At 39.9% G+C, this 27,441-nt stretch overlaps 1 protein-coding gene and 1 long non-coding RNA gene across 4 annotated transcripts in view; one reads left to right on the top strand and one right to left on the bottom strand.

Annotated features, from left to right (window-relative positions):
* The first annotated feature begins 313 nt into the window (after window positions 1-313).
* Window positions 314-27,441, top strand: part of LOC102917993 (vomeronasal type-2 receptor 116-like) — a 43,892-nt gene continuing 16,764 nt past the window's right edge. The window contains exon 1 of the mRNA XM_006990772.3: window positions 314-519. Coding sequence (XP_006990834.3) covers window positions 314-519 — 206 coding nt within the window. The remainder of the gene's footprint in view (window positions 520-27,441) is intronic.
* On the bottom strand, window positions 20,701-27,313 carry LOC121830125 (uncharacterized). Of its 3 annotated transcripts, XR_013042980.1 has the most exons (5): window positions 27,120-27,298; window positions 26,344-26,495; window positions 25,871-25,943; window positions 24,039-24,280; window positions 20,701-20,934 (listed from the first exon to the last, which is right to left on the bottom strand). It is a non-coding gene; the product is annotated as an uncharacterized LOC121830125 (long non-coding RNA). The 3 variants fall into 3 exon arrangements; XR_013042979.1 differs by lacking the exon at window positions 20,701-20,934 and having other exon boundaries at window positions 23,930-24,280; window positions 27,096-27,313; XR_006073078.2 differs by lacking the exon at window positions 20,701-20,934 and having other exon boundaries at window positions 23,930-24,280.

The following is a 27,441-nucleotide window of genomic DNA, read 5'->3' as shown; positions in this document are numbered from 1 at the left end:
GGCCTTAATGTCCATTGAAACAGATGGAACCATAAGGGATATGGAGAGAAAGATAATCATAAACAAAATTATTACCCCTTATTTGTCACCTGGATTTAGGAACTCAGATGCAGGGCCTCAGGACACAGAGTGCTTAAGAATCCTCCAGAGCTGGACAGTGGGCTGAAAAACATGACTGAGAGAAGTACATGCTTTCTTTACCAGTAACTACAATAATAAAAAGAGACACCTAGATGTGTTCATGCATAAGTGATACATGGGTTTCTGTCTGACTCTTCATGCTGCACTTCACTCAGACTCCTATCTTGGAGACATGACAAAGATGCTCTCTTTGATCTTTGTCTTTTTGACCCTGAAGCTTTCCCTCATTTTCTGCAGTTTGATTGACCCCAAGTGCTTCTGGAGAATAAAAGACAAGAGAAACCAGGAAGGAGATGAAGAGCTTGATTGTTTATTTTCTATTTACACAAAGCATGGATATGTGAAGAATGATCATTTCACTGGGAATCTAGACAAGAAGTAAGTACATCTTTCATTCATTAATTTTAGTTGATCATGGGAGATGATGTATTCTAGGGGTACTGAGAAATAGAACATGATTCTGTGTGTTCTCAATCTGCTTTGCCCTCCCAACTCTAGGATATAATCCAAATTTATTTCATGTTCTACTGCTGGTTATCTCCCTATATCTAATGATTAATGGGATAGTTTGTATCTTGTTTTTTATCACTCTTGAGTCAACATTTCCAGGCAGAAGCTGAATAAATGGCCCACACTGTCTACCATACTCCTAGGAAGATTCCCTTAATATGACAATGCCCAACTCATCAAATCATGTGATGTCTCTCATAAACATGAACCAAACACAGCTTTGAGATTATTTCACAGAGACTACAGTAAGATGGTGTTTATCGACCTGCTAGTGCTTCATCCATCAGCATGAATATCCAGTTTCTGTAGTTGGAATGTGGTGTATCAGTCCTGAATTTAAGTTACATCTGTTGAAAAGATACACAGATTTTGTTTAAAAACTCTGTCATAATTTCATAATTGTTGTGTTCTATGACTCTTTCAGTTGAACTCACGGATGAGAATGCTATTTCTGTTCACTATAAGAATTTTAGGCTTTTAGGCCGGCCGGTGGTGACACATGCCTTTAATCCCAGCACTCGGGAGGCAGAGGCAAGCAGATCTCTGTGAGTTCGAGGCCAGCCTGGGCTAACAAGTGAGCTCCAGGAAAAGGCACAAAGCTACACAGAAAAACCCTGTCTCAAAAAAACAAAACAAAAAAAAAAGAATTTTAGGCTTTCCTTTCCTTTACATTCTGTTTCATATGAATAGATACATTTTTACTGTACTAACAATTAAAGGAGTCAAAGTTCTAAGTTGGAAACTTATAAAGCATATAAAGCATCTGCTTATTCTAGTACTACTTTGTGCACTTGTTAGAAGAGGAGATACTTCTGCGTGCAATTGTTTCCTGTTACTTTTTTCATGTGCTAGAATAAAAGGTGTTCCTGTGGTACCTGCTAACATTTGAGAGAGGAGTACTAAAGTTGCAAATTATGTCATGTTTCCTCTGATAGAAGGTCATTTCCTGACTACAACTGGTCATGTCTCTTTCTGCTGCATATATTTTATATGTTATATTCATTCCACATTTTCATCTCTTTTATTTTATTATAAATAAATTATTCTCTCATATAATACACTCTAACCACAGTTTTCCCTTGCTCAACTCCTCCAAGAACCTCTCCTCCAGCCCTCTTCCTAGATCCACTCCACTTTGTTTCCTCTTCAGAAAAGATGAAACTTCCAGGAGAGACGAGCCAAACAAGATACATTAAGACAAGCAAAAGCCCTCATACCGAGGCTCCACAGAACTGCCCATTTGAAGGAAAAGAGCAGACCAAAGAATCAGAGATACACCTGCTCCCACTGTTAGGATGTTCATAAATTCACCAAGCTAACATCCATAACATATACTCAGAGGACCTAGTGGGGATCCATGCAGGCACTATGCTTGTTGCTTCAGTTTCTCTGAAGCCAAGGTGAAACCTGGTTAGTTGATTCAGAAGTCGTTGTTTTCCTGGGGTCCTGTATCTCCTCTGGATCCTACAAATTTTCTGTTTCCTCTTCTGTAGAATTTCTTGAGCTCAGAATGGAGAAATGTGTTGGAAACCTCCGATTAAGATTCTCTCTCTCATGCTGGAGAGATGACTCAGCTGTTAAAGGCTAGGCTCACAACCAAAAATACAAGATTCTCTCTCTCTCTCTCTCTCTCTCTCTCTCTCTCTCTCTCTCTCTCTCTCTCTCTCTCTCTCTCCCTCCCTCCCTCCCTCCCTCCCTCCCTCCCTCTCTCCCTCCCTTCCTCCCTTCCTCCCAGCATAATATCTGGCTGTATATAAATATACCCACTCCCATCTGCTGATGGAGGAATTCTCTCTGATGTCAACTGGACAAGGCACAAATGTATGAGTATAGCATAGTATCATTAAGAGATTTTTTTCCCAGGAGTGTTAGGTCCTATAGTTCTCTGGGTTATCCAATCTCTAGTTTCTGGCCACCCAAGCAGTGTAGAACCTGGACTTGCTGTCATGGCTGGGCCTCAAATTAAACCGAACTTTGGTTGGCCCTCCTACAAATTCTGTACCACCATTGTTCCATGTTCAATGAGCTGTGGGTACATTGTCCTGGGCAATGGGGACCCAATCTCAGTTTTCAGAGAGCAATCTTCTATCTAGGCATTATCCTGGGTTGTTTAGGGATCTCTACAGGTTAGCCTCAATGAACAATTCAAGCAAATGCAACCCAATTCCACAACTGGAAGTCTTGCCTGGCTAGAAAACATGGTCATTTATAACTTTATATTCTCCCTTATAGGGAGTTCTCACTAGGATGACCCTTAAAGATTCAAAGAAGTTTCCACTGCACTATTTCCAAAACAAATGAATATGCCTGTCAATTCCACCAATCACTGCCAGAACTCTCTCCCTCCATCCCTTCACCCTGACCCTATTCTTCCCATACCTGTTAACCACTGGACCTACAAGATTTATCCTATTTCCACTTCCCAAAGAAGATCATGGGTTCCCTCTAGATATGTCCTCTTTACCTGACGTCTCTGGATCATTGTAGTTTGATTAACACTTAATTAACAACTAATATCCACTTATAAGTGAATACATGCCATATTTGTCTTTTTGGATCTGGGTTACCTCACTCAGGATAATTTTTTCTAGTTCAATTGAATGCCTGCAAATTTCATGAGGTCACTTTTTAACCACTGAGTAACACCCCATTGTGTAAACGTTTCTTAATCCTAACATATTTTCCTTATCCATTCTTATGTTAAGGAATATCTAGATTATTTACAGTTTCTAAATATTGTGAATAAAGCCACAGTGAATGTAATTGAGCAAGTGTCCTTTTGGTAGGCTGGAGTATTCTTTCCAAATATGCCCAAGAGTGTTGAAAATGGGTCTTAAGGTAGATTGATTCTCAATTTTCTGAAGAAAAAAAAACCATATTTATTTTCACAATAGTTCTACAAGTTTCCACTACCACCACCAACATAGAAGTGTTCCCTTTGCTCCACATCCTTGCAAACATGAACTGGTGCCTGTGTATTTGTGCTTTGCCATACTGACAGATGTGAGATAGAATCTCACAGAAGCTTTGACTTGCCTTTCTTAATGGTTATGGATGTTGAATATTTCATAAAGTGTTTCTCAGCCTTTTGAAATTCTTCTAGAGGAGGGTTAGTATGAGCAAGAATTGTTGAGACCAAGACTGCAAAAAGCACAGGGACAAATAGCCAAACAAAGGAAAACACATGAACTATGAACCAATAGCTGAGGAGCTCCCATCTGGATCAGGCCCTCTGGATAAGTGAGACAGTTGATTAGGTTGATCTGTTTGAGAGGCATCCAGACAGCAGGACTGGGACCTGTCAGTACATGAACTGACTGTTTGGAACCTGGGTCTTATGCAGGAACACTTGGCTCAGCCTGGGAGGAGGGGACTGGACCTGCCTGGACTGAATCTACCAGGTTGAACTCAATCCCCAGGGGAGTCTTTGCCCTGGAGGAGATGGGGATGGGGTGGTGGTGGGAGGCGGGGGGGGGGGGTAAAGGAGGGGGGAGAACAAGGGAATCCGTGGCTGATATGAATAATTAAATTAAATTGTAAAATATAAATAAATAAATAAATAAATAAATAAATAAATAAATAAACCTGAACAGCAAAAAAATTCTCTGTTTAGATCTGGTCCACATTTTTAATTGTAATATTTGTGTTTTTATTATCAATTTCCTTGAGTTCTTTATGTGTTTTGGATATTAGACCTCTATCAGATGTGGAATTGGTAAAAAAAAATCTTTTCCCAATATGTAGGCTGCCTCTTTGTCCAATTAATAATGTACTTTGCCTTTTTAAGATTTTCAGTTTCATGAGGTTCTATTTGTTAATTGTTGAACTTAGGGCCTGTGCTATTGGAGTTCTGTTCATAAAGTTATCTCCCATGTCTATCTGGGTTTGTGTTGAAGTCTTTCATCCACTTGGACTTGAGTTTTTTTTTTCTAAATGTGACTTTATTGCTATTAAATCATACACATTACCAAAGTTGTTAAAAGTATTCCAAAAGCATGCTTATTCTTGCTGGAGTATTCTTATACTGCATCATGTGATTTAGAAAAAATATTTCTCTGTTTCTGTAAAATAATAATTTGTTTTTTGTTGTTGTTGTTGTTTTTGTTTTTGGCTCTTTTCTCTTTGGGGGACCTGATACCCAGTTCCCAAATAAATCATGCACAGAGGCTTATTCTTAATTATAAATGCCTGGCCTTAGTTTGGCTTATCTCTAGTCAGCTTTCCTTAACTAATTATCCAGTTTTTCTTTTGACTCTGGGTATTGGTATTTGCTCCACCCAAAAGAGGCGGTGTTTCTTGCCATTGTACTTGACCTCTTAAAAAATCATGAGCCCCTTGTCCCTGCTGCCTGCTTCCTGGTGTGATTGACTGCCAGGTGGACTTGCTCCCGTGTTTACATGGTTCTGTGTTGCTGGAGGGCTTCTCTCCAGGTACCCCACTTATATTACTTATATTACTTATATTACACTTATATTACTTATAAACTGTATGGCCGTGGCAGGCTTCTTGCTAACTGTTCTTTTATCTTAAATTAACCCATTTTTATAAATCTATATCTTTTTTTTTAAGATTTATTTACTTATTGTGTACACAGTAGTCTGTCTGCATGTGTTCCTGCAGGCCAGAAGAGGGCACCAGATCTCATTACAGGTGATTGTGAGCCACCATGTGGGTGCTGGGAATTGAACTCAGGACCTCTGGAAAAGCAGTCGGTGCTCTTAACCTCTGAGCCATCTCTCCAGCCCCATAAATGTATATCTTGCCACGTGGCTGGTGGCTTACCAGAGTCTTTACATGCTGCTTGTCCTGGCGGTGGCTGCAGTGTCTCCCTCCTCAGCCTTCCGCTTCCCAGAATTCTCCTCTCTCCTTGTCCCACCTACTTCCTGCCTGGCAACCTACTTCCTGCCTGGTCACTGGCCATCAGTGTTTTATTTATATAGAGCAATATCCACAGCACTTCCCCTTTTTCTTCTTTTTTTAAAAAGGAAGGTTTTAACTTTAACATGGTAAAATTACATATAACAAAACAATTACCGAGCAAGAATTATAGTTACAATATTAAAAAAGATGTCCTATCTATCTTATATTTGTGAGTTTAAGGTTTTATATCTAACTTATCATTTATCATAACTGAGGAAATTACAACTATCTAGTTTTCAACCACATCAAGGACCTGAGAAGGAACATAATGGTACCTGAGAAATGGTAGATGGATGCAAGCAACTTTCGGGAATCTTGCAAAAGTAGACCAAGATAGCTGGCAGCTTGGACAATCACCTAATGTTTCTCAGCATTGTTGGTGCATTTAAATTGGCTACAGGCCTAGAGTATCTGACAGACCATTTTTAGAAGCAGGAATTCTGAGAGACCATCTTACCCTGTCTTGGCAGAGTACAGTGGTCGCTTTCCTTGTGTCCTGCTTGTCCAGAAAGGACAGCATTATATTTGTACTGTCAGCCATCAAGGCAAGGGCAGTTCTTTGCCCAGTAGGCCATTTTGTGCCAAAAAGACAAACTTCCAAATGGAAATGTCTTAGAAGCCCAACATTCTCTCGGGATCAATTGGTGCAGCCAGGAACAATTGTGTCCCACGTCAACAGAATTTTAAGTTATTTAAATGCCATATTCTCTAGGACTATGAAGTGTTTGAAGATTACCTATCTATCTGAAATATATCTATGTATACCTAGAAGACTTAACTAACATGGCTACAAATATGATTATCATAGATGACTAATTATTAATCTATTTTTTAATTATCCATTACAATTTTAAATGAGTTACATAAACATAATACCTCAAACAAGAATAGAAATATATATATATATATATATTTATTTATACTATATATATATATAATAACAAAATTAACTTCAAGTTTGTATCAATAAACTAAAATTTATACCAATGTAAAACATTTTAAACATAAACTAAAATCTATACCAATGTAAAACATTTTAAACAAGTTGTTCTTTAAAAGTAGGTTCATTAATCTACCCTTTTATCTTATCATCTCCATATCCTCCTATATATCTGTATCATATCCCCTTTTCTTTTTTAGAAAGAGATAACATTTATAATCAACCTGTTTTAAATAAAAATATTGGTTTTTCTCTGTCCCACACCAGAGGGCTCTTCTGATTTGGGACACAAGAATCTCTTAACCATTTTTTTAAAGCAATATGTCTGGGTTTAGAGGGGGAGTGAGCCAATTCCACCTCTAAAGCCAGCTTGGTATGTTTGGGAATTTGGGCGTAGCATCTCTTACTACTTCCTGCTGGAGGGGGGCGCTGTATCTCATGGGGATGCAAAGAAAATTTTAGGCCTATGGGGTAGTCCGTGAGGCTGTATTGTGTGAACCAGTTGCCTTGAAACCGCTCTGGATGTTGGATCATCTGGGCCATGGTGTCATCAGAGACCTTTCAGGGGGTCTTGGCAGGTGAAACCTGATGTATCTTAAACTGGAACAAATCCACAGCCTCTGGCTTTCTGTGGAAACAAAAGCAGAACCTCTTTTCCAAAGCAACATATCCTTAAATCCAAATTTTGAAGTCAAGGTACCTTTAAAATATACATTTTGGCATAACTCAATAGCTTTTGCAATCAAATGTTTTTCTTCAGTTATGAATATCAAAGAGAATATATCCAGATTCTCTGTGTGGTAGCCATCTTTACGTGGCATATTTTTTATATTACCTTGAGCCTATTGCTTTAAACTGCACCATTCTAAGACTGAAAAGGTGCCTTGGCTGCTGGCTCCGCCCACTTCAGCTTCCCAACATGGCGGTGGTATGTTTTCCGCCAGCTCTGGGAGTCATCAAGTCTCAGAAATAGTGGGTCTAAGCTTTTATCAAAGCAGCATGTAGCCAAGAAACCTTTTTTTTTTTAAATACTAGTAAGGACTAAATCTACCACACAGCTTAATGTGCCGCTGGCAGATGCCTCATTTCCGCCATACTGCCGGTCAAACGCACACACCAGGAACCCGCCAGTGTTCAAACCTGAGTTTTGCGGCGTCTAGCTGCCCGTATGAGACAAGAAGCAGGAACCTGGTTTTGGCTCTGTTTAGAATTGGTTATTAAATATTCTCAGGTTTAAGGTGGAAACTCGAGCCGTTGGGCGCCATTTGTTGCTGGAGGGCTTCTCTCCAGATTCCCCAAGCCCCGCAGTCCCACAATCCACGTATAAAATAATCACTCAGGCACTTATATCACTTATAAACTGTATGGCCGTGACAGGCTTCTTGCTAACTGTTCTTTTATCTTAAATTAACCCATTTTTATAAATCTATATCTTGCCACATGGCTGGTGGCTTACCAGAGTCTTTACATGCTGCTTGTCCTGGCGGTGGCTGCAGTCTCTCCCTGGACTTGAGTTTTGTGCAGGGTGATAAATATGTATGTATTCACATGCTGCTACATACTGACTTCCAATTAGACCAGCACCATTTGCTAAAGATGCTGTCCTTTTTCTAGTATGTGTTTCTGGCTTTTCTATCAAAAATCAGGTATCCATGTGTGTCTGAACATATGTCTGATCTTCAGTTAGATTCCATCAATCAGCATGTCTGTTTTTATGCCAATACCATGAGGTTTTAATTACTATAGCTCTGTAGTACAACTAGAAATCTGGGATGACCATACTTCTACCAGTTCTTTTATTGTTCAGGATTGTTTTAGCTTTCCTGTTATTTTTGTTTCTCCATATGAAGTTCAGAATTTTCTTTCAAAGTCTGAAAAGAATTGTGTTGAAATTTTGATGGATACTGTATTGACTCTCTGTATATTGCTTTTGGGATGATGGGCACTTTTGCTATGTTAAACCTATCAATCCATGAGCATGGGAGATCTTTCCATCTTCTGATATCTTCTGCAATATCTTTCTTGAAATGCTTAAAGTTTTTATCATACAGGTCTTTCACTTGCTTCATTAGAATTGCTCTAGGGTATTTTATATTATTTAAATCTTCTGTAATATTGTTTCCTATATTTCTTTCTAAGTCCATTTGTTATTTGCATATAGGAAGGCTATTGACTTTTTTTTAATTAATCTTGTATCAGACTGCTTTGCCAAAAATGTTTATCACTTGTAGGAGTTCCCTGGTGGAATTTTGAGAGTCTTTTATGTATATTATCATATTATCTGGAAATAAGGATATTTTAACTTCTTACTTTCCAATTTGTATCCCATTGATCTATGTCAGTTGTCTCATTGCTGTAGCTAAAACTTGAAGAATTATGTTGAATGGATATGGAGAGAATGGACAAACTTGTCATGTGTTAGAAGAATTGCTTTAAGAGTCTCTCTTTTTAATTTTATGTTGACTACAGTCTTACTCTAAATTTCATTTATTATGTTTATACTTATTATGTCAGTATGTCCCCTCTATCCCTAATCGCTCTAGAATTTTTATCCTGAAGAGGTGCTGTAAATTGAAAAAGGCTATTTTGGCATCTAATAAGATTGTCATGTGTTATTATTTCCTTTCCATTTAGTTATATGGTGGATTATATTTACTGATTTTTCTACTTTGAACCAGCTCTGCATCTCTGAGATAAAACCTCCTTAATCATGGTGGATGGGCTTTTTGATATGTTCTCAGATTCAGTTTGCAAGCTTTTATTGAATATCTTTGTGTCGTGTTTATGAGAAGAATTGGACTTTCTTTGTTGAGTCCTTAGGTGGTTTGGGTATCAGGGGAACTGTGACTTTATGAAAGTATTTGGGCAATGATCCCTCTGTTTCTATTTTGTGGGATAAGTCTAGGAGTTTAGTCATTAACTTTTCTTTGAATGCCTATTAGAATTCTCCTTTAAACCATACAGCCCTGTATTTTGTTTTGTTTTGTTTTTTGGTTTTTTTTTTTTTGGTTTTTTTTTTTTGTATTTTTTGGTTTGGTTTTTGGTTGGTTATTCTGTGTGTTTTGTTTTGTTTTAGAAGAATTTAATGGCAGCTTGTATTTCCTGCTGGGTGACAGGTCATTTAAATATTTTATCTGTTCTTGATTTAACTGTATTTAGGAAATTATCCACTTCTTTTAGATTTTATAATATTGTGGAGTACAAGTTTTTATAGTATGTCATTATGATTAATTGGACTTCTTCACTGTATCTTCTTTTTTTAAAAAAAGATTTGTTTATTTATTATGTATACAGAGATACATGTATGCATGTATCCCTGCAGGCCAGAAGAGGGCACCAGATCTCATCACAGATGGTTGTGAGCCACCATGTGGTTGCTGGGAATTGAACTCAGGAACTCTGGGAGAGCAGTCAGTGCTCTTAACCACTGAGCCATCTCTCCAGCTCCCACTGTCTCTTCTTATGTCCCACTTTATGTTTCTGATTTTGTTAATTCAAATATTCTCTCTGCCTTTTAGTTAGTTTTGATAAGAGTTTGTCTCTCTTGTTGGTTTTCTCAAGAATCAACTCTGTTACACTGAATCTTGTAGTGTTCTCTTTGTTTCTATTTTATTAACTTCAGCACTCAGTTTATCTTGCCATCCACTCCTCTCCGGTGTGATTTCTTATGCTTTCCTAGAGTTCAGGTGTGTTGTTAAGTTGCCAGTATGAGATCTCTCTAATTTTTTTAGGCACCTAAGCTATGAGTTCTTAAGTGCTTATTAAGCCTCCTACTTCCACTTTCATTATATACCATAAGTTGGGTATGTTGTATATTCATTTTTATTAAATTTTCAAAAGTCTTTGATTTTGTTCTTTATTTTTGTCTCTACTGTTTTTCCCTTTGGTATACAATTGTTCAGGTTCCATGAGATTTTAAGCTTTCTGTTGTTTCTGTTGTTGTTGATATCAGCTCTAATCCATGGTGGTCTAATAGGATAGAGGGAGTTATTTCAATTTTCTTGTATATATTAAGACTTTTATTATGTTTGAGTATGTGATCAGTTTTGAAGAAAGTTCCCCAAAGTGCTGAGCAGTTACATTCTTTTGTGTTTGAGTAAAATGAACTGCTAAGTATCTGTTAGATGTATTTGGTTTATAACGACAGTTAGTTTCAGCATTTTTCTGTTTAAATTATGTCTGGATGACCTGTCTATTGATGAGAGTGGGGTACTGAAATCTCTCACTCTTGTTTTTGTAAGGATCAATGTGTGATTTATGCTGTAGTAGTGTTTCTTTTACAAATGTGTGTATCCTTGTGTTTAGGGCATAGACGTTAATAATGAAAATGTCATTTTGGTGGCTTTTTCCTTTGATGAATATGCAGTGTCTTCTCTGTCACTTTTGATTAATTTTTCTTTGAAGTTAATTTTGGTAGGTATAGATTGCTTCTGAGGTTAATTCATTGAGAATATCTTTTGTCAACATTTTACCCTGAAGTAATATGTATCCTTGATGTTGAGGTGTGTTTCTTTTATGCAGCTAAAGGATAAATCTTGTGTTTCAAATCCATTCTGTTAATCTCTCTCTCTCTCTCTCTCTCTCTATATATATATATATATATATATATATATATATATATATATATATATAAATTCACACACGAACTATTTTCATCATGCTTCTTTATTCTACTTTCTGCCAGGTTCAACTTTCCATAGCTTAGATACATATACTACAGCAAACTTTGGCAATAAAAAAGGTTACAAGACTATTTCTCAGGGTCACAAAGCATTTCTTTGAAATAGGATAAGAGACACAAGCAGTGTAAACTTGTCAGCTATGGTTAATGACCAGCTGTAGCTGCAGTAGTGAAAGTTTGGCTTGTAACATCATCTCTTAAAGGGAAAGTTTACAGGGGTTAAAAATGGAAAAACCTGAACTATTGAAAATTCTAAGAAAGAAGTAAAGAAATCATGTACTATTCTTCTTTTTTTTTTTTTTTTTTTTTTTTTTTTTTTTTTTTTTTTTTGGTTTTTCGAGACAGGGTTTCTCTGTGTAGCTTTGCGCCTTTTCCTGAAACTCACTTGGTAGCCCAGGTTGGCCTCGAACTCACAGAGATCCGCCTGGCTCTGCCTCCCGAGTGCTGGGATTAAAGGCATGCGCCACCACCGCCCGGCCTATTCTACATTTCTTAAGTGTAGCTAATACTATAGGATAATATTTTATGATCAGCAAAATGCAAAAAGTGCCAATTTCTCCTGGCCCAGGGCACATCCAACACTGGAAGCAGTTTCTAATTGGCCAATGTGCAAAAGAGAAATGCCTCTGAGTAACTGTGGCAACCTGTGTAAAGAAAGGGGGAAGCTAACTGTACTAATTCACATCATCACTTCTCCAAAAGCCGACTGGCATAGAAAATCATCCCAGATCCAAAAATACTTTTTCTGTCCTACATGTAGTCTCAGAACACAAGAAGGGAACCCTATAGCTTTTTTGTTCAAGGCTGCGAGGCCAGGCATTTTTCTCCCTGAAATTGTGGCAGTCTTTGGAGCTTCTCCCACAGTAACTAGTCTTAAAACTGATTCCCTCTAGACTAGTTTAAATGAACTCATTAATTGTCAGCTATCTACATAAAATCTAGGACTTAAACATAAACAATTAGTAAACTGAGCCTAAAATCTTAAACCATAAATTGAGGTTAAAGTATATTTAAAATGTTAATTGCTCAGGGAATTCTGCCAGATGCCAGTCTGTGCATTATCAACTGGTCCAGGTGGGGGAAGGTCAGGGCAATTTAAGTCACTTATGTGCCTCAAAAGACTTTGATTCAGCAAAATCAAACATTCTGTAATTACATCCTTGAGTGTAATCTGTGAAAGTCCAACTGGGTGATCTCTCCACAGAAATACTTCATCTGACCAATTTTCCCTGTCAGTGAGCTAATGATAGAAAACAGGCTTCTAAGTTTCTCACCATGTTGTGGAACAAAATCTAAAGTATGAGGGCTTGTTTATTCAGGTGAATTACGCAGAGTCTTTATGTCTCACAACCTCATAAATTTTAGACCTCCTTTGTGAGTTTCTTTTCTGTACTCGATAGCAAGGCAAACCATACAATTGTAACTATCTCATCTTCAAAACCATCACAGACCTGATTCAGATATAATATTAACTGAGTAAACAGGAAGCGCAGAGCAGGCAACTTCCAACTCTTAGGAATGACAGAAATAGTTGGTTGCCTGGACAGTCACCCAAGCTACCTCTGCAACATTGGGGCATCCATCTTCAGCCAAAAGACCTAGAATATCTGACAGACTTTTCTGTGTAGCAGGAATTTTGAAGAACTTCCCACCTTGACTTGGCAAAGTATGGCAGTTTTATCCTTTTGTGTCCCACTTGTCCAGTTTGTGCAGGATACTTTTATACTTTTAGCAACCAAGGCAAGGTCAATTTCTTTTCCAAATGGCTAGCTTTGCCACAATGAAAGCAAATTCGATATGGAGATTCTTCAATGCCCATCATCCTTTTTTGAAGTAGATTTGTTTTGCTGGCAGAAGATATGTTGACCCGTCCAGCAGGCCAGGTTATTCGCGGGTCTCGAGGAGGGACCACCTGGGAATCAATGGGGGCAAGAGGGAAAGGAGACCAAGCACGTGAAGAAAGACAGAGTCAGTCTGAGTTGCATCAAGGTCTCGTTTATTGACTGGGGCTTGAGGCTTAAAAGCAGGGCTTCAGGCAGGGAGGGGGAGCAGGGGCTTCAGGCAGGGAGGGAGAGCAGGGGCTTCAGGCAGGGAGGGGGAACAGGGGAAGAGAGGGGAGAAGAATGGAAAATTCTTGAGGTCGCTTTGGTCCCCAGCCTTGCAGGTGGCCGATAAGCACCCGTCCAGGAAGTTTATCTAAAGCACATCTCATGGTTTTGGCTAGAGCATCTTGTCTTTTTCAAGGCCTGCTGGAGCAAGAGAAAACTTATACAAAGTTCAAGACAAAGTTTGCCCAGTTGCCCAAGGTTGGTCTCCAACAAATACCCCTCTTTCTTAAAATAAAATGAACGAAATCCATATAGTCGGTGTTTGGGGGTGGACCGAGAGGGACCCTGTCTTAGGCTATACAGGGGGACTCCCACGTGGGCCCTGTACTATTCCCGTCATTGAGTACCCTCTAGCAAGACCGTGGGGACGTTAGGGCCTTAGGACACTGAATCTGAGTCCTTGATGGGGCTCCTGGCTGGCCTCCTCGTAATCTATCCTGTGATAATGAATTGAGACATGTTGTGGTAAAGCCGAATCAATCTGACTTTTGATAAACTGAGTCAACCGCTGAAAGGCACAGGGACCAAAGGTAATGAGAAGGAGAAAAACAATCAAGGGGGCTAGAATGGTAGGTAGCAAGGTGGAGAGCCAGGGGGACCCTTGCAGCCAACTTTCAAACCACCTGTGCTGATCTTCAAACTCCCTTTTTCTTTGAGCCAGCCTTTCCCTTAATTTTTCCATTGATTCTCTGACAGTACCAGTATGGTCTGCATAAAAGCAGCATTCTTCCTTCAAGGCAGCACATAGGCCCCCTTCCTTCAGGAACAACAGATCCAGGCCCCTTCTATTTTGCAGCACTACTTCTGACAGTGAGGTAAGTGATTTCTCAAGGGCAGAAATAGATCTTTCTATTGCCTCCAGATCGGTGGTCATGGCCATCTGTAACTGCATCAAGTGATTATTTTGTACAAGGGCAGTGGTTCCTGTACCAATTCCTGCTGCAATGCCTCCAACACCCAACAAGGGGGCTATAGTCAATGACACAGGTTCTCGAGTGTATCTACTCCTTTGCTCGAAGAATTCCATAATCAAGCTTTCTTCATGATAGGTGACACGAGGCCACAACTGAACCAATACTCAGAATTCATGGGAACCATTAAATATCTAAGCAGACACGCAGGGGGTTAACCCGGTATTGCAGGCCCAGTAGGACCCATTAGGTGCCTCAAGATAATATCCTCCTTTATAGGGTATAGAGGTATCGTTACAGAGATGCCTATGGGTCGGTGCGACTTTGCCTAAACAGGAGCCTTGTCCAGAAACCTCAGAGAGTGTTAGTTTATGAGGCTTAGTCTGACACCTACTGCTTGGGGAAGTGAGGTTGCTGGCAGCAGACTGAAAGGCAATTCCCTCGTAGTAAGGAGGGCTGGATGTAAGGCAAAGCCAGCAATTCAAGGTCTTATCTGGGCTTGTGGCATTTAGAGCCGTATACGCTCCCTGTACTAAACTGAACAACCTGTTGCCTGTATTTTGCGTGATAACAGGGGACATGCTACGCACGGGGGGAGTGGAAGTGCTACTAGGTGTGGGTCCCGGTGTGATTGCTCCTTTGGCTGGGACTGGGATTCTGCCCGAGAATTCGGGGAGGACCCGACTGGGTCCAATGGGTGTGGTGTGGGTATTTTCTATTTTTAAGTGTATTTTGAATGTAATCCCCGCATCCCAGCCATCTAAATACCAGCGAAGGCCCCATGTCTCTCCCGCGGGCCAGCCTATGAAGTCCTTGCCTTTTGGAGTGAATGAAATATTTAATGGCAAGGACTTGCCGTACTGTGGTTGTAGTTCCTTTTGGGTAGCATGGCATTGGCCCCTTTTTACATAGCCCCGGGAAACCGTTATGAGGTCCCATGAGGAGGAAGGCTTCCAGTAAGCTGCCCCAGTAGTCTCGCATGACCAGGCTTTGCAAAAAAATTCTTCATATTCCCCACATCTTGCCACGAGGGCACGACTTCTGCCGTCTTTAGGGCAACCATAAAAGTCATACAAGGACAATAAACAGCGAGTGGCAATGGTGGCACACCCGGGTCCTCGAGTAGGGGGGGTTCCAAAAGCGGGTTTAGGGGCTGGGCCAACAAGAGTATGTTCAGCCTCAGGTATATCCCAGGTGTCAAGTCCAGCTGCAAGCTGGCAAAAATCAGGGGTAAGGGATGGCCACCATGAAAAGGGGGCATGATTGGCAGTCTGCCAGACCGTTTCCCCAGTTTGTGAGATGACCTGCAAAGTGAGTTTCTTAACAGAATGGGGAATGGCTCAGGTCATAGGAATAGTGAGCAAGATCACAAAAATGGGCACGGGGCAAAGATGAATCCTCCGGATGGGGAGGGCACTCATGATCCCTTCTCCTCTGCTTGGGTCATGGGGTACCTGTAAAAGAAAAGATTCATGTCTCAGGGCTATTTCCTGGACCCAAGATTATTATTAACTGTTATGGGGCATTTCTTGCAGAGTAGGGTTTAATTAATCTTGCTGCTAACCAGTGGGCTCCATTTTTCTTGGAGTCATAAATACATGCGGACCCATTTCCCCAGATTAATACTGGGTCCAGGCCGCCCCATTTCCCAGTGATGGGATCTTTCCAAAGGGCCTAGGCATATCCCGGGCTGGTCTCTGGGTGCCAGCGTCGTTCGGCTGCAGATTTTCCCAAGCCATCCAAAGTTAAGAAATTTAGCACAAAGAGGGCATGTGCAAGCAACATCTTTTGATTCCCCTTGATAGGGAACAAGGTTTCCTGTGAGCTGAGTTTATTAATGGTATTTTTTAGGGTTTGGTGAGCCCGTTCCACAATGCCTTGTCCCTGTGGATTATAGGGTATTCCAGTGACATGCTTTATCCCCAATTGAAAGCAGAATTGTTTAAACCTATTGCTGGTGTACCCGGGCCATTGTCAGTCTTTATGTATTTTGGCTGTCCCAGCACAGTGAAGACATGTAGCATATGATTGATGACATCCTTAGTGGCCTCCCCACTGTGAGCGGAGGTGCTGATAAACCCGCTGAAAGTATCTATGGTGACATGTACATATTTCAACTTGCCAAAGGAAGGGACATGGGTGACATCCATCTGCCAAATTTGTCCTGAGACAAGCCCTCTAGGATTTACCCCATGATGGAGCTCTGGTAAATATACCAGGCAGTTCTTACAGCTTTTGACAATTTCCCTAGCCTGTTCTCTAGTAAGTGAAAATCTTAGCCTCAAGGTTTGGGCATTGAGGTGGTGTAATCGGTGGGCTTCACGGGCAGCCGTGACTTGGTCACGTTCTAGAAGCAAAATCAGGGGGGTTCATGTAGCAGCGTCTGCGAGTTCATTCCCCAGTGCTAGGGGTCTGGGCAGGCTAGTGTGGGCACGAATGTGGCCAATAAAAAAGGGAAGCAATCTCTGGCAGATCAGCTTTTGTATTTTTGAGAACATTTTAAAGGTTGAAGTGTGGGGCTGGATCACCGGCACCATTTCTAGAACTTGCAAAGCTCCCACCACATATGGGCTGTCCGAATACAAGTTAAGGGGACATGCCTCAAATGCTTCAAACACTGCCAGGGTGGCATAAAGTTCCACCAGCTGGGCCGAGTTAAAGGGTGTTTTTATGACTCTTTTTTGCTGATTATACACATAGGCAGCCTGGCCGTTTTTTGACCCATCTATAAACACCGTGCAGGCATTGGAGATTGGCTTTAGCTTCGTATTTTTAAGAAAAAGAAAAGGGGTAAAGGAAAAATACTGTAACAGCTTATCACTAGGCATCTGGGTATCGAATTTTCCTGCATAGGAGCAAGCAAGTGTAGCCCATTCTGGGTGATGGGTGGACAGCCATTCCAGGTTTTCTTTATCATATGGGATAATGGTAACATCAGGCTCCCTCCCAAAATATCTAGTGGAGGTTCTTATCCCCAACATCATCAATTGGCACACTAACAGGGGATATAAAGGAAGGACTTTTCTTTTAGCAACCGGGGGATGTACCCAAAGCAAGGGTACAGACTCTTGCCACAACAGGCCCATAGGGGCAAACTCGGTGGAGAAGACCACTAAATGCAGGGGTAAGGCAGGAGAGAAAAACCCGATGTGTTGCCGGGTGATGGCTAATTCTACTTTATCAAGTACCCTTTCTGCCTCCGCGGTGAGGTGTCGGGGAGAGAGGAGGTCGGGATCTCCTTTAAGGATATCCTCGAGAGGACATATGTCCCCTTTTGTCATTTTTAGGTAAGGCCGTAGCCATTGTATGTCCCCCAAAAGCTTTTGAAAATCATTGAGGCAGAGCAGGGTATCTCTTCTGACCTGAATCTTTTGAGTATAGAGAAGCTCAGGGTGAAGTTCAAACCCCAGGAACAGAAAAGGAAATTGTGTTTGAATTTTTTCCGGGGCGATATGAAGCCCTCTATCTTGTAAGGCCCATACCAAGTTTGGCGCTACTAGGTGTGTCCTTTCCACTGTCTTAGCAACGATCAGCAAATCATCCGTGTAGTGGATAATATAGGCCTCAGGAAACTGTATTCTAATTGGGTCAATGGACTAGGCCACATATTTCTGACAAAGAGTGGGTGAATTGGCCATTCCTTGGGGCAGAACCTTCCACTGAAAGCGTGGATTTGGTCCAATCTGATTAGTAATGGGAATAGAAAAGGCAAATCTTTTACAATCAGCAGTATGAAGGGGAATAGAAAAAAAAGCAATCTCTAATATCAATAACTATTTTGGCATATCCTCTGGGGATGGCTACAGGCAAGGGTAGCCCTGGTTGCAGCGCTCCCATAGGCATCATGGTTTTGTTAACTTCTCTAAGGTCCTGTAATAGTCTCCATTTATCAGTCCTTTTTTTAATGACAAAGATAGGAGAATTCCATGGGGAGGTAGAGGGTTCGAGGTGCCCTTGGTCTAACTGTTCCTGCACTAACTGAAGGGCAGCCTGGACCTTTTCTTGAGGCAAGGACCACTGGTCTATCCACACCGGGTCATCTGACTTCCATGTTATTTTGTCAGTGTGGCATGCAGGGAGAGCAGTGGTCTTTAGGAAAAAAGGTCTGTAGAACCCGTGCCCAAATTGGATCTCTTATCCAATTTTGGCTTGGCCATAATAGGTTGCATGGGCCCTTGCTCGCGTCTCCCCAGACCTTTATAACTTGCTTTTACATATTTTAATAACTTGCATTTTACATATTTTTCTTCTTTTTAAAACATTTTTTATATTTATATATCTAAAACCTATACCCTAAACCTTATAACTTACTTAAACTTTAAAGTTAGACTTTAAAGTTTTATTATTTTTTTTCCTCAAACTATTTATTTAGATCTAAAATATCACATACTAAAACCCTCATGACATGCTTAAGCCTTCAAATTTTTACATCTTAAACTGCTTTCTCACACCAAAAATCATTTATTTAAACTTTTACCTTAACAAACAATAATTTGAAACCAATTTTCTTAAATGATAGCAAGTATTTGTAGCACATTGAACTCAAATGACCAAAACCCATGTAAATTTTTATTTTTCCTGTGGAAACAAAAGCATAATTTTCCTAGTATCTTGAACTGGTAATTTAACATTTCTTTTTTAAGCAATATCAGGACAGAGAAGGGTTAACAAGAGAAGTTGCTGGCTGGCAGAAGAGACCTTGAAGTTATCACAGTAAAGGAAGGGGGGAGCAGTGGATATAGAGTGTGTCCTTGGCTGCCAGTGTTCCTGAAAAAAAAGTTTTCGTTAACTCCTCTGACTAAAGTCAGATTCTCTGTTCAGTGTTCACACAGTTTTTGTCAATTGTAGGCAGTCCCCATCGCCCTGTCCAGAGCTCTCATCTTAGCCCGCCTGTACCGAGAGCATGCACCCCCACCCTCATGAGAGCAGCCAGCTGGTTGCAGTCCTGAGAGCAAGAGAGCTAGGGAGGGAAGGAGGTGGCCCTCACTGTGCCTCTCTCTCCTTCTCCCCAGGAAAATAAGGGAGATGAGTAGCAGAAACAGATAACATTTACACAGACAATCCAAGTACCGGTACATCAGCACTGAGATGATGATGGCCTCATTCACAGCTAGCAAGCCCCTCGATTGTGGCTTGCACATCCTTCCAGTGGGCTAGTCAAAGGTCTAGTGGAGAAGAAGGGGACTGTCCCATAGCATCCATCACAGTCAAGTCAACAATGAGAACAGTTAACACATTACACATAAGACCAAGGGCACACAAAAAAACTTTGCCCCAACGAGACAACCAACAAAGCTCCAAGAACAATGACCACAATAAAACATACAAAAAAAAACCCTACAAAATGGCTCTAACAATTTCCTGAGACAAAATATAAAGTGGCACTTCCTCCCACCATGGGGGAAGGTACCCAAAGATGCTCCTCTCCTGAGCACTCCCTGGAGGAGACTCCTAAAACCAAATGGTAACCTCTGAGGTGGCCCCAAATGGCTCGGGACTAGGGGGTCCCTTGCCCAAATCAGAGAATGAGACGTCTCTCTTTCCCTCCCAGGATCACTGTCCAGACATGTCTGTCCCAGTGAGAGCCTGCAAAGTACAAATCAGTCGACAGGCACAAAACGTAACGAGACAAAACAGAGACAGAGACAAGACAGAGCGCTCTTACCGGTAGATGTCAATAAACCTCTGGACTGGTCAGGGAACCAAATGTTATGCCCAGATTGTGACCCCCCAAAGAGACCACCGAAGACATTGGATGTCCAGAATGCAACAGCAAGGTTTATTTTGCAGATACAAGTCTAGCTAGACAGGGGACTCACTCCTACACCCAACACAGTGAGGCAGGGAGGAGTTCCTCTTTCTTTGTGTGGCTGGTTATTAAAAGGCAAAAACCACAAGCCCTTCAGGGGGATTAGGGAGGTTTTAGATCCTTTTTTGAATCCTTTAAAACATCTCTGATTACTCCATAGAAACTAAAGAATGCATCGGTGGTGTTCTCTCCGTCCTTAAGTATGTTATTGATATCCTTTCCAACTTTATTCCACATCAAGGGGTGGATGCCCGGGCCATTAATGAACAGCTAGGGACATTTTTCTTCCACGAAACAGAAAAACTTAATTAAATCTTTTTTGTGTGTGTGACTCTTATTCCCCTCTCCCTGAAATCTTCATTTCCTTTATGAAGAGAGCCTTTTTAGAGAGTACTTTGCCCATGATTATGGGACAGCACTTACCTCAAGGTTGCCCGCGGCGCAGGAGTGATGCTGTTGGGGCACCTCTACCAAAAGTGAGTCTGGCCAGACCTCGTTTTCTTGCTGCCGTCTGGTGAGCTGCCGTGCCTCGAGCCCCATGTTGGGCGCCACTTGACCCGTCCAGCAGGACAGGTTATTCACGGGTCTCGAGGAGGGACCACCTGGGAATCAATGGGGGCAAGAGGGAAAGTAGACCAAGCACGTGAAGAAAGACAGAGTCAGTCGGAGTTGCATCAAGGTCTCATTTATTGACTGGGGCTTGAGGCTTAAAAGCAGGGCTTCAGGCAGGGATGGGGAGCAGGGGCTTCAGGCAGGGAGGGGGAACAGGGGAAGAGAGGGGAGGAGAATGGAAAATTCTTGAGGTTGCTTTGGTCCCCAGCCTTGCAGGTGGCCGATAAGCACCCATCCAGGATGTTTATCTAAATAAAGCACGTCTCATGGTTTTGGCTAGAGCATCTTGTCTTTTTCAAGGCCTGCTGGAGCAAGAGAAAACTTATACAAAGTTCAAGACAAAGTTTGCCCAGTTGCCCAAGGTTGGTCTCCAACAATATGTCTCACTGTCAGGAAAATCCTTAGGTTATTAAACATCTTAAATGTCATATTCTGTAAGTCTTTGAAGTGTTTGAAGACAACCTGTCTATCTAAAATACATATCTGTATGACCTTGAGAGCATACATTACATGACTACAAGTTTAATTGTTATATATGACTAACTACTAACCTACATTTCTTAATTACCTTAAGAAGTTTGTAAAAATAAATTTCAATGACTAGAAATTTACATTATATTGGTAAAACAACTGTATTGGTATAGTGCCTTAAATAATAGTAGAAATATATATACAGTATAATAAAAATAACCTTAAATTTATATCAATATACAATAACGTCATAGTAGAAACATATATAGAGTATATTCTAACAAAAATAACCTTAAATTTGTATCAATATACAAAAATCCATACCAATGTAAAATATTTGAGATTAATAGATGATTTTTGGTTTAAAGGAGATTCAATAATCCAACCTTGTATTCTATCCTTTCCATATTCCCCCTTTTTCTTTTCAGAAGGAGATCCTTGAATATAACGTCCTTTGTTCAGCTTTTTTCCTGACCATTACCAACAACTTGTAACCAACCCGCCCTAAATGATAACAAATATCCATATTCCACTGAATGATCAAAAAACACCCACCCTACCTCTTGGGAATGTGAGCATGATGTTCTCTAGATTATTTCTTGTTGTCTGAGGGTGATGGAATCGTTTGTGGACTCTGAAAAAATTAGGATAATCAAGTCCTGGGAGAGCTAGCCATAACATTTGTTGTCCAGTCTCTGTGTAATGAGAAAGAGCAAGGCTTATCTGCAGACCTGGTTAGAATAGTCTGTGAACTGAACCATTTCAGCCAGCAGCCTTGAATGGATGCAGAACTCTGAGGAAACTGTAACAGAGTCACTCTGAGAGGCTGAATCACCTGGGCCAACTATTTTCATTGGTGTCTGGTCCCCTTTCTCTGAAAACACACAAATTCTCAAAGATGACCTATATATCTGCATTAACACAACTATGGAATGTGCAGTGTGTACAAGTGTGTACAAATGATTTTCTGTTTTATGTTTGAGCAGATAAAATACATGTCACCTTTCTTGTGGTTTTTTGAGATTTATTCCTTTATATCTGTAACAAGGATTTTCAGAGGGTCTTTCCTGTTCAAACCTGATCTCTATCAACCTGGGGGGATCCATGGCCTTACATTTTCTGTGGAAAAAAGCATAACCTCTAACTCAAAGCAGTATGTTTTCTGACTTCATTTTAAAGTTAAGGCATTCCTAAAGTATATAAGCAGGTTTAATTCAGCAGTCCCTCTTAAAATTCCATTTCTCTCAGCAGCTATGGTTATCAAAAAACTCAAAGTCAACAAGACACCATAGAGGATCCAGATGCTCAGTGTATTTTTCATCTTTATGTAGTTTATCCTTTTTGTATTATGTTATTCTCTCTTTAAAGGTATTATCTTATTATTTATAAGCTATTTTTTCTATTAGTGTCTGCACTTATTTTCTTTTTTATTAAGCCTACACATTTTTAAACACACTGTAACCTGTGCAGAGTTTTTTTTTCTATCTGGATCTGTCTTTACCCGGCACCTGCAGCATTCTCTGACCATTTGAGACAAATCTTTACCTGCCAGCAGAACCACAAGATGGTTCAGCTTAGCTCAGTGTGCTGCTAGCGCATGGCACTGGTAGCTGGCGCCAGCCTGCAGGGAGCAGCTGGTAGTGCAGCCACTGCATGGCAAGTTTCTGCCCACCTGAGAGATTACAGGATAGAACGCCACATCTGGATTTTTGCCCAGAACTATTCTTAGCTTTCTCAGGCTCTATGTTTGGATATCTGAGCCCCCAAGTTGGATGCCATATGTGGACAGATTTTTCTTTGGACCACCAACTCACCAAAAATAACACAGAGACATTATTAATTAGGAAACTCTGTCTAAGGCTTAGGTTTGTCCAACTAGCTCTTATAACTTAAATTAACCCATTTATATTAATCTACATTTTTACTTGTGGCTTTTTACCTCTTTTCCATATTAAACCTCTTGTTTCCTCAACAAATCCCTGGCATCTCTCCCATGCTTAGATTCACCTCCTCTTCTTTTCTCTCTACTTGGAAGTCCCAACTAACCTAGCCAAAAGCCTAGCTACTGACAATTCAGCTCTTTATTAAACCAATCAGAAAGTGCCTTGGCAAAGACATTGTCACAGTGCACAAAAAGACTATTTCATAACAACAGACTTCAACACAGACCTTGGCTCTGTTAGGCACACAGACCCAAACACAGTCCTCAGCAGCAGCCCATGTCTAGTCACCATGGCTGAAGATGACAGCTAAGGCTACCAAAATCACAATGGACTCAGCAGCAGCATGGCCCTCCCTGTAAGAAAGAAGGTTTCTCTGGTCCCACCAGTCCTCTGCAGTCCCGTGAGGCACACTTATAGGATAATCACACATAAGCTTACATTAATTACAACTGATTGGCCAATAACTCAGACTAATTACTAACTATTACACTTAAATTAACCCATAATTATTATCTATGTTTAGCCACATTGCTTGGTACCTTTTCTCAGTTCTGCCTTGTCATCTTGCTTCTTCTATATCTGGCTGGTGATGCCTGACTTAATACTTCCTCTTCCCAGAATTCTTCTCATCTGCTTGCCCCACCTATACTTCCTGTCTGGCTACTGGACAATCAGATTCTATTTAACAATCAATGAGAATAACACATATTCATAGCACACAGAACAACAATCCACAGGTTTTCCCATTTTCTGTATAATCAAAAAGGAAGGTTTTAACTTTAATGTAGTAAATTTACATATTTTAAAACAGTTATCAAGCAAGAATTACAGTTATAATATCTAGCGTATTTGTATTTGGGAAATTAAAGAAAAATTCTATGTATTTGTGAGTCTAAAGATTTATGTGTAGCTTATTGTTTATCATAACAAAGGACAATTATTACTGTCAAGTATTTAGCTACAACAAAGATGACAGAAGGATACAATATTACCTAAGTAAATAGGAAATGCATTGTAAGCAACTTCCAAAATTCTGGAAATGACAGCTTCCTCCCTGGAACTTTATCCAAAGTTCCACTGCAACATTGGGGCATCCATCTTCAGCTTATAGGCCTAGAGTCTCTCAGTTGCTTCTCTAAGTGACCTGTAGAATGTCTGGCAGTCTCCTCTGCAAAGCAGGAACCTGAAGGACCATCTTGTCTTGAAAATTTCAGTGGTCACTTTCCTATGGGCCCTGCAAGTTCAGTCGATACAACATATGGTCAAGCAGCCAGACAAGAACAATTTCTTGCTCACATAGCTATTTTTGCCAAGAAGATAAACTCCATATGGAGTGTCTTTGATGCCCATCCTCCTCTCTGAAGCAAATAGGTGCTGCCAAGAGCAGATATGTCTCATTGTCCAGGAAAGTCTAAGTTTTTAAAACATTTTCAATGTCATATTCTGTAGGTCATTGAAGTATTTGGAGATTACCTACCTAATTGAAATATATCTAAGTATACCTATAAAACAACTGATATGACTATGAGTTTGATTATCATAGATGACTAATTATAAATCTGTATTTCTCAACTATACATTACAATATCAAATAAGTTACATAAGCAAAATACCTTAAACAAGAGTAAAAATATATACATATATATATATATACAGTATAACAATATTAACTTTAAATTTCTATAAATAAACTAAAATCTATAGCAATGTAAAACATTTTATACTCATTGTTACTCTTTAAATACAGGTTCAATAACCTATCCTTTCATCCTATCATATCTATAATATCCCCATTTTTTCTTTAGAAAGAGACTGCTTTATAATCAACCCCCTTTAAATGAAAATAAACATTTATAAATAATATTGGAGGAATTTCAGCATAACTTCTCATACTACTTCCTGCTGGTTGAAGGTGCTGACAATCTAATGGGAATCCTGAGAAAATTAAGAATATGGTCAAGCCCTAACTGGAGTACTCTGTGAGGCTGCAGGGTGTGTCCATTCTGTACCACATTTTTAATTAGATTATTTGTCTTCTGATGTGCAGTGGTCTTTTGTTTGTTTGGCTTTTTTTCTTTATATAGTTTAGATGTTAGTGCTCTTGGATGATTAGTTGCCCCCTCCCCAAAAAAAAAAACCACCTTTACCCATGTTCTTGCTTTCACTCTGTCTGAATGATGCCATTCTTTCCATAAAAAAGCTTTTTGGTTTCATGAGATTCAAGTAGTTTATTGTTGTTTGGGGTTTCTGGGTTGCCAGTGTTGTGTTCAAAAACACTTTTGCTGTACCAATGAGTTCAAGACTATCCCCCTATTTTCTATTTCATCATATTTAGTGTATCTTGTCTTAAGTTGAGGTCTTTGATCTACTTGGAGTTAAGTTTTGTGAATTGCCATAGATTTAGATAAATGTATGTTCTTTGTCATTCAGCTATCTAGTTTGGCCAGCACCATTTTACAAAGATGCTGTCTATATATCCCAGTGTATACTTCTGGCTTCTTTATCAAAAATCAGTTACCCATAGGTCTATGGACTTACGTATGGGTCTTCAATTACATTCTATTGATTAAAAATCTGTTTTGTGCCAATACCATGCTGTTTTTATTACAACAGCTATGTAGTACAATGTAAGATCAGGGCTGGTGCCATCCTCGGAGTTATCACATAATTTGATTAAGCTATCCTGGGCTTTTCTTTCTTTCCATATAAAACCGAAAATTCATTCAAGAAGTGAAACAACTAATTTAAAAACAATGCCCTATATCATTTGACATATTAAACATTCACATAACAGTAATAGCCCTGGGTAAATTGAAAAACTCACTTTTATCAGTGCATATATATCTCCAGTACAGAATGGCAAGGACTTACAATATATGTAAAAATTTCAGGCATTTCTGGAAAAAAAAGGGAAGTTGTAGGAGATGAAGGAAGAAGACATGGCAGAAAAATAATTATTCAGGCATGAAAATTAGAGGGAACACATGGTTCAGCAATTCAATACCAGATTCACAGACACAAGTCATGTCTAGTTATCTGAATATGTACTATAGTCACAAAGCAGGGCAGAATATATAGAAAATGAAGTGAAAGCAAAAACATTCATACACAAAATACTGAAATGATATGTTATGGTTAAATAAGATTATCAAACTGTAAAAATTATATCAAAGCAGTTATAACCAGTTAAAATATGTTAAATGAAAGACAACCCTCAAGTGAATATATTAGAGAATTATGACATATCAAATCAAATCTGAACCTACTAGGACCCAGTGGCAGTTCTGCGATACCCACCTAAGTGTATAGGATGATATGCATCAGCACAACCTAAGAGTCCATGTGAAGTAAAAGGAACTCATTTCTCCCAGGAAAAAATTGTAGTTATCACCAACATTATGTCATTCAATATTTCAAAGCCTCAAATGGAAAATGAAAAGTAGAAAACTCTGTGGAAGCAAGGAGGAAAAGTAATAATTATTATGCTATTTGCATGATTTATGACTCGACTAGAATTTTCAGAGCTGTTGACACACAAACAAGGACACATACTCTTCATACCCATAAAAATGTCATGATATTGGCCAGTACTGCCTCTATGAAAAAAAAGTATAGCTATCTAGATAGCAGATAATACCAAATTATTTTCTACAGATTGTAAATATTAGAATTACAGTATAAATGTATGAAGAGATCCAGTGTTGGCCAGGGCTTCTTTTCTGTTCCATGGAATGCATAAAGACTTTCACAGTGTTCACAGAAAACAGGGTAGAATTGTAGGAAACTTCAAAATTACAGAATTCCATTGATAGAAAATATACCCCCACACCTTCAAAAAATAAAAATAAAAATAAAAATAAAAATGTAGCTAGAGTTTTCCTGCCTTGCCCACAGTCAGGAAATATCTTTGTCACCCACCAGTCCCACAGCCGCTCAGACCCAACCAAGTAAACACAGAGACTTATATTGCTTACAAACTGTATGGCCGTGGCAGGCTTCTTGCTAACTGTTCTTATAGCTTAAATTAATCCATTTCCATAAATGTATACCTTGCCATGTGGCTGGTGGCTTACCGGTGTCTTCACATGTTGCTGGTCATGGCGGCAGCTGGCAGTGTCTCTCTGCCTCAGGCTTCTGCTTCCCAGAATTCTCCTCTCTCCTTGTCCCACCTACTTCCTGCCTGGCCACTGGCCAATCAGTGTTTTATTTATTGACCAATCAGAACAATTTGACATACAGACCATCCCACAGCTTAAAAAATTCCTTTGAGAATCTCATATTATTCCCCATGACTCACATTCTAATGCGACACAATAATAGGAACTGTGTGAGTCATCGTAAACCTAGGTCAAGAAAAAGAATCCAATGCTGAACCCACTATGAGTGTGATTAACA

Source organism: Peromyscus maniculatus, chromosome 1 (genome assembly GCF_049852395.1).
Source record: "Peromyscus maniculatus bairdii isolate BWxNUB_F1_BW_parent chromosome 1, HU_Pman_BW_mat_3.1, whole genome shotgun sequence".
Lineage (NCBI taxonomy): Eukaryota > Metazoa > Chordata > Mammalia > Rodentia > Cricetidae > Peromyscus > Peromyscus maniculatus.
This window is presented reverse-complemented; position numbering and strand designations above follow the sequence as displayed.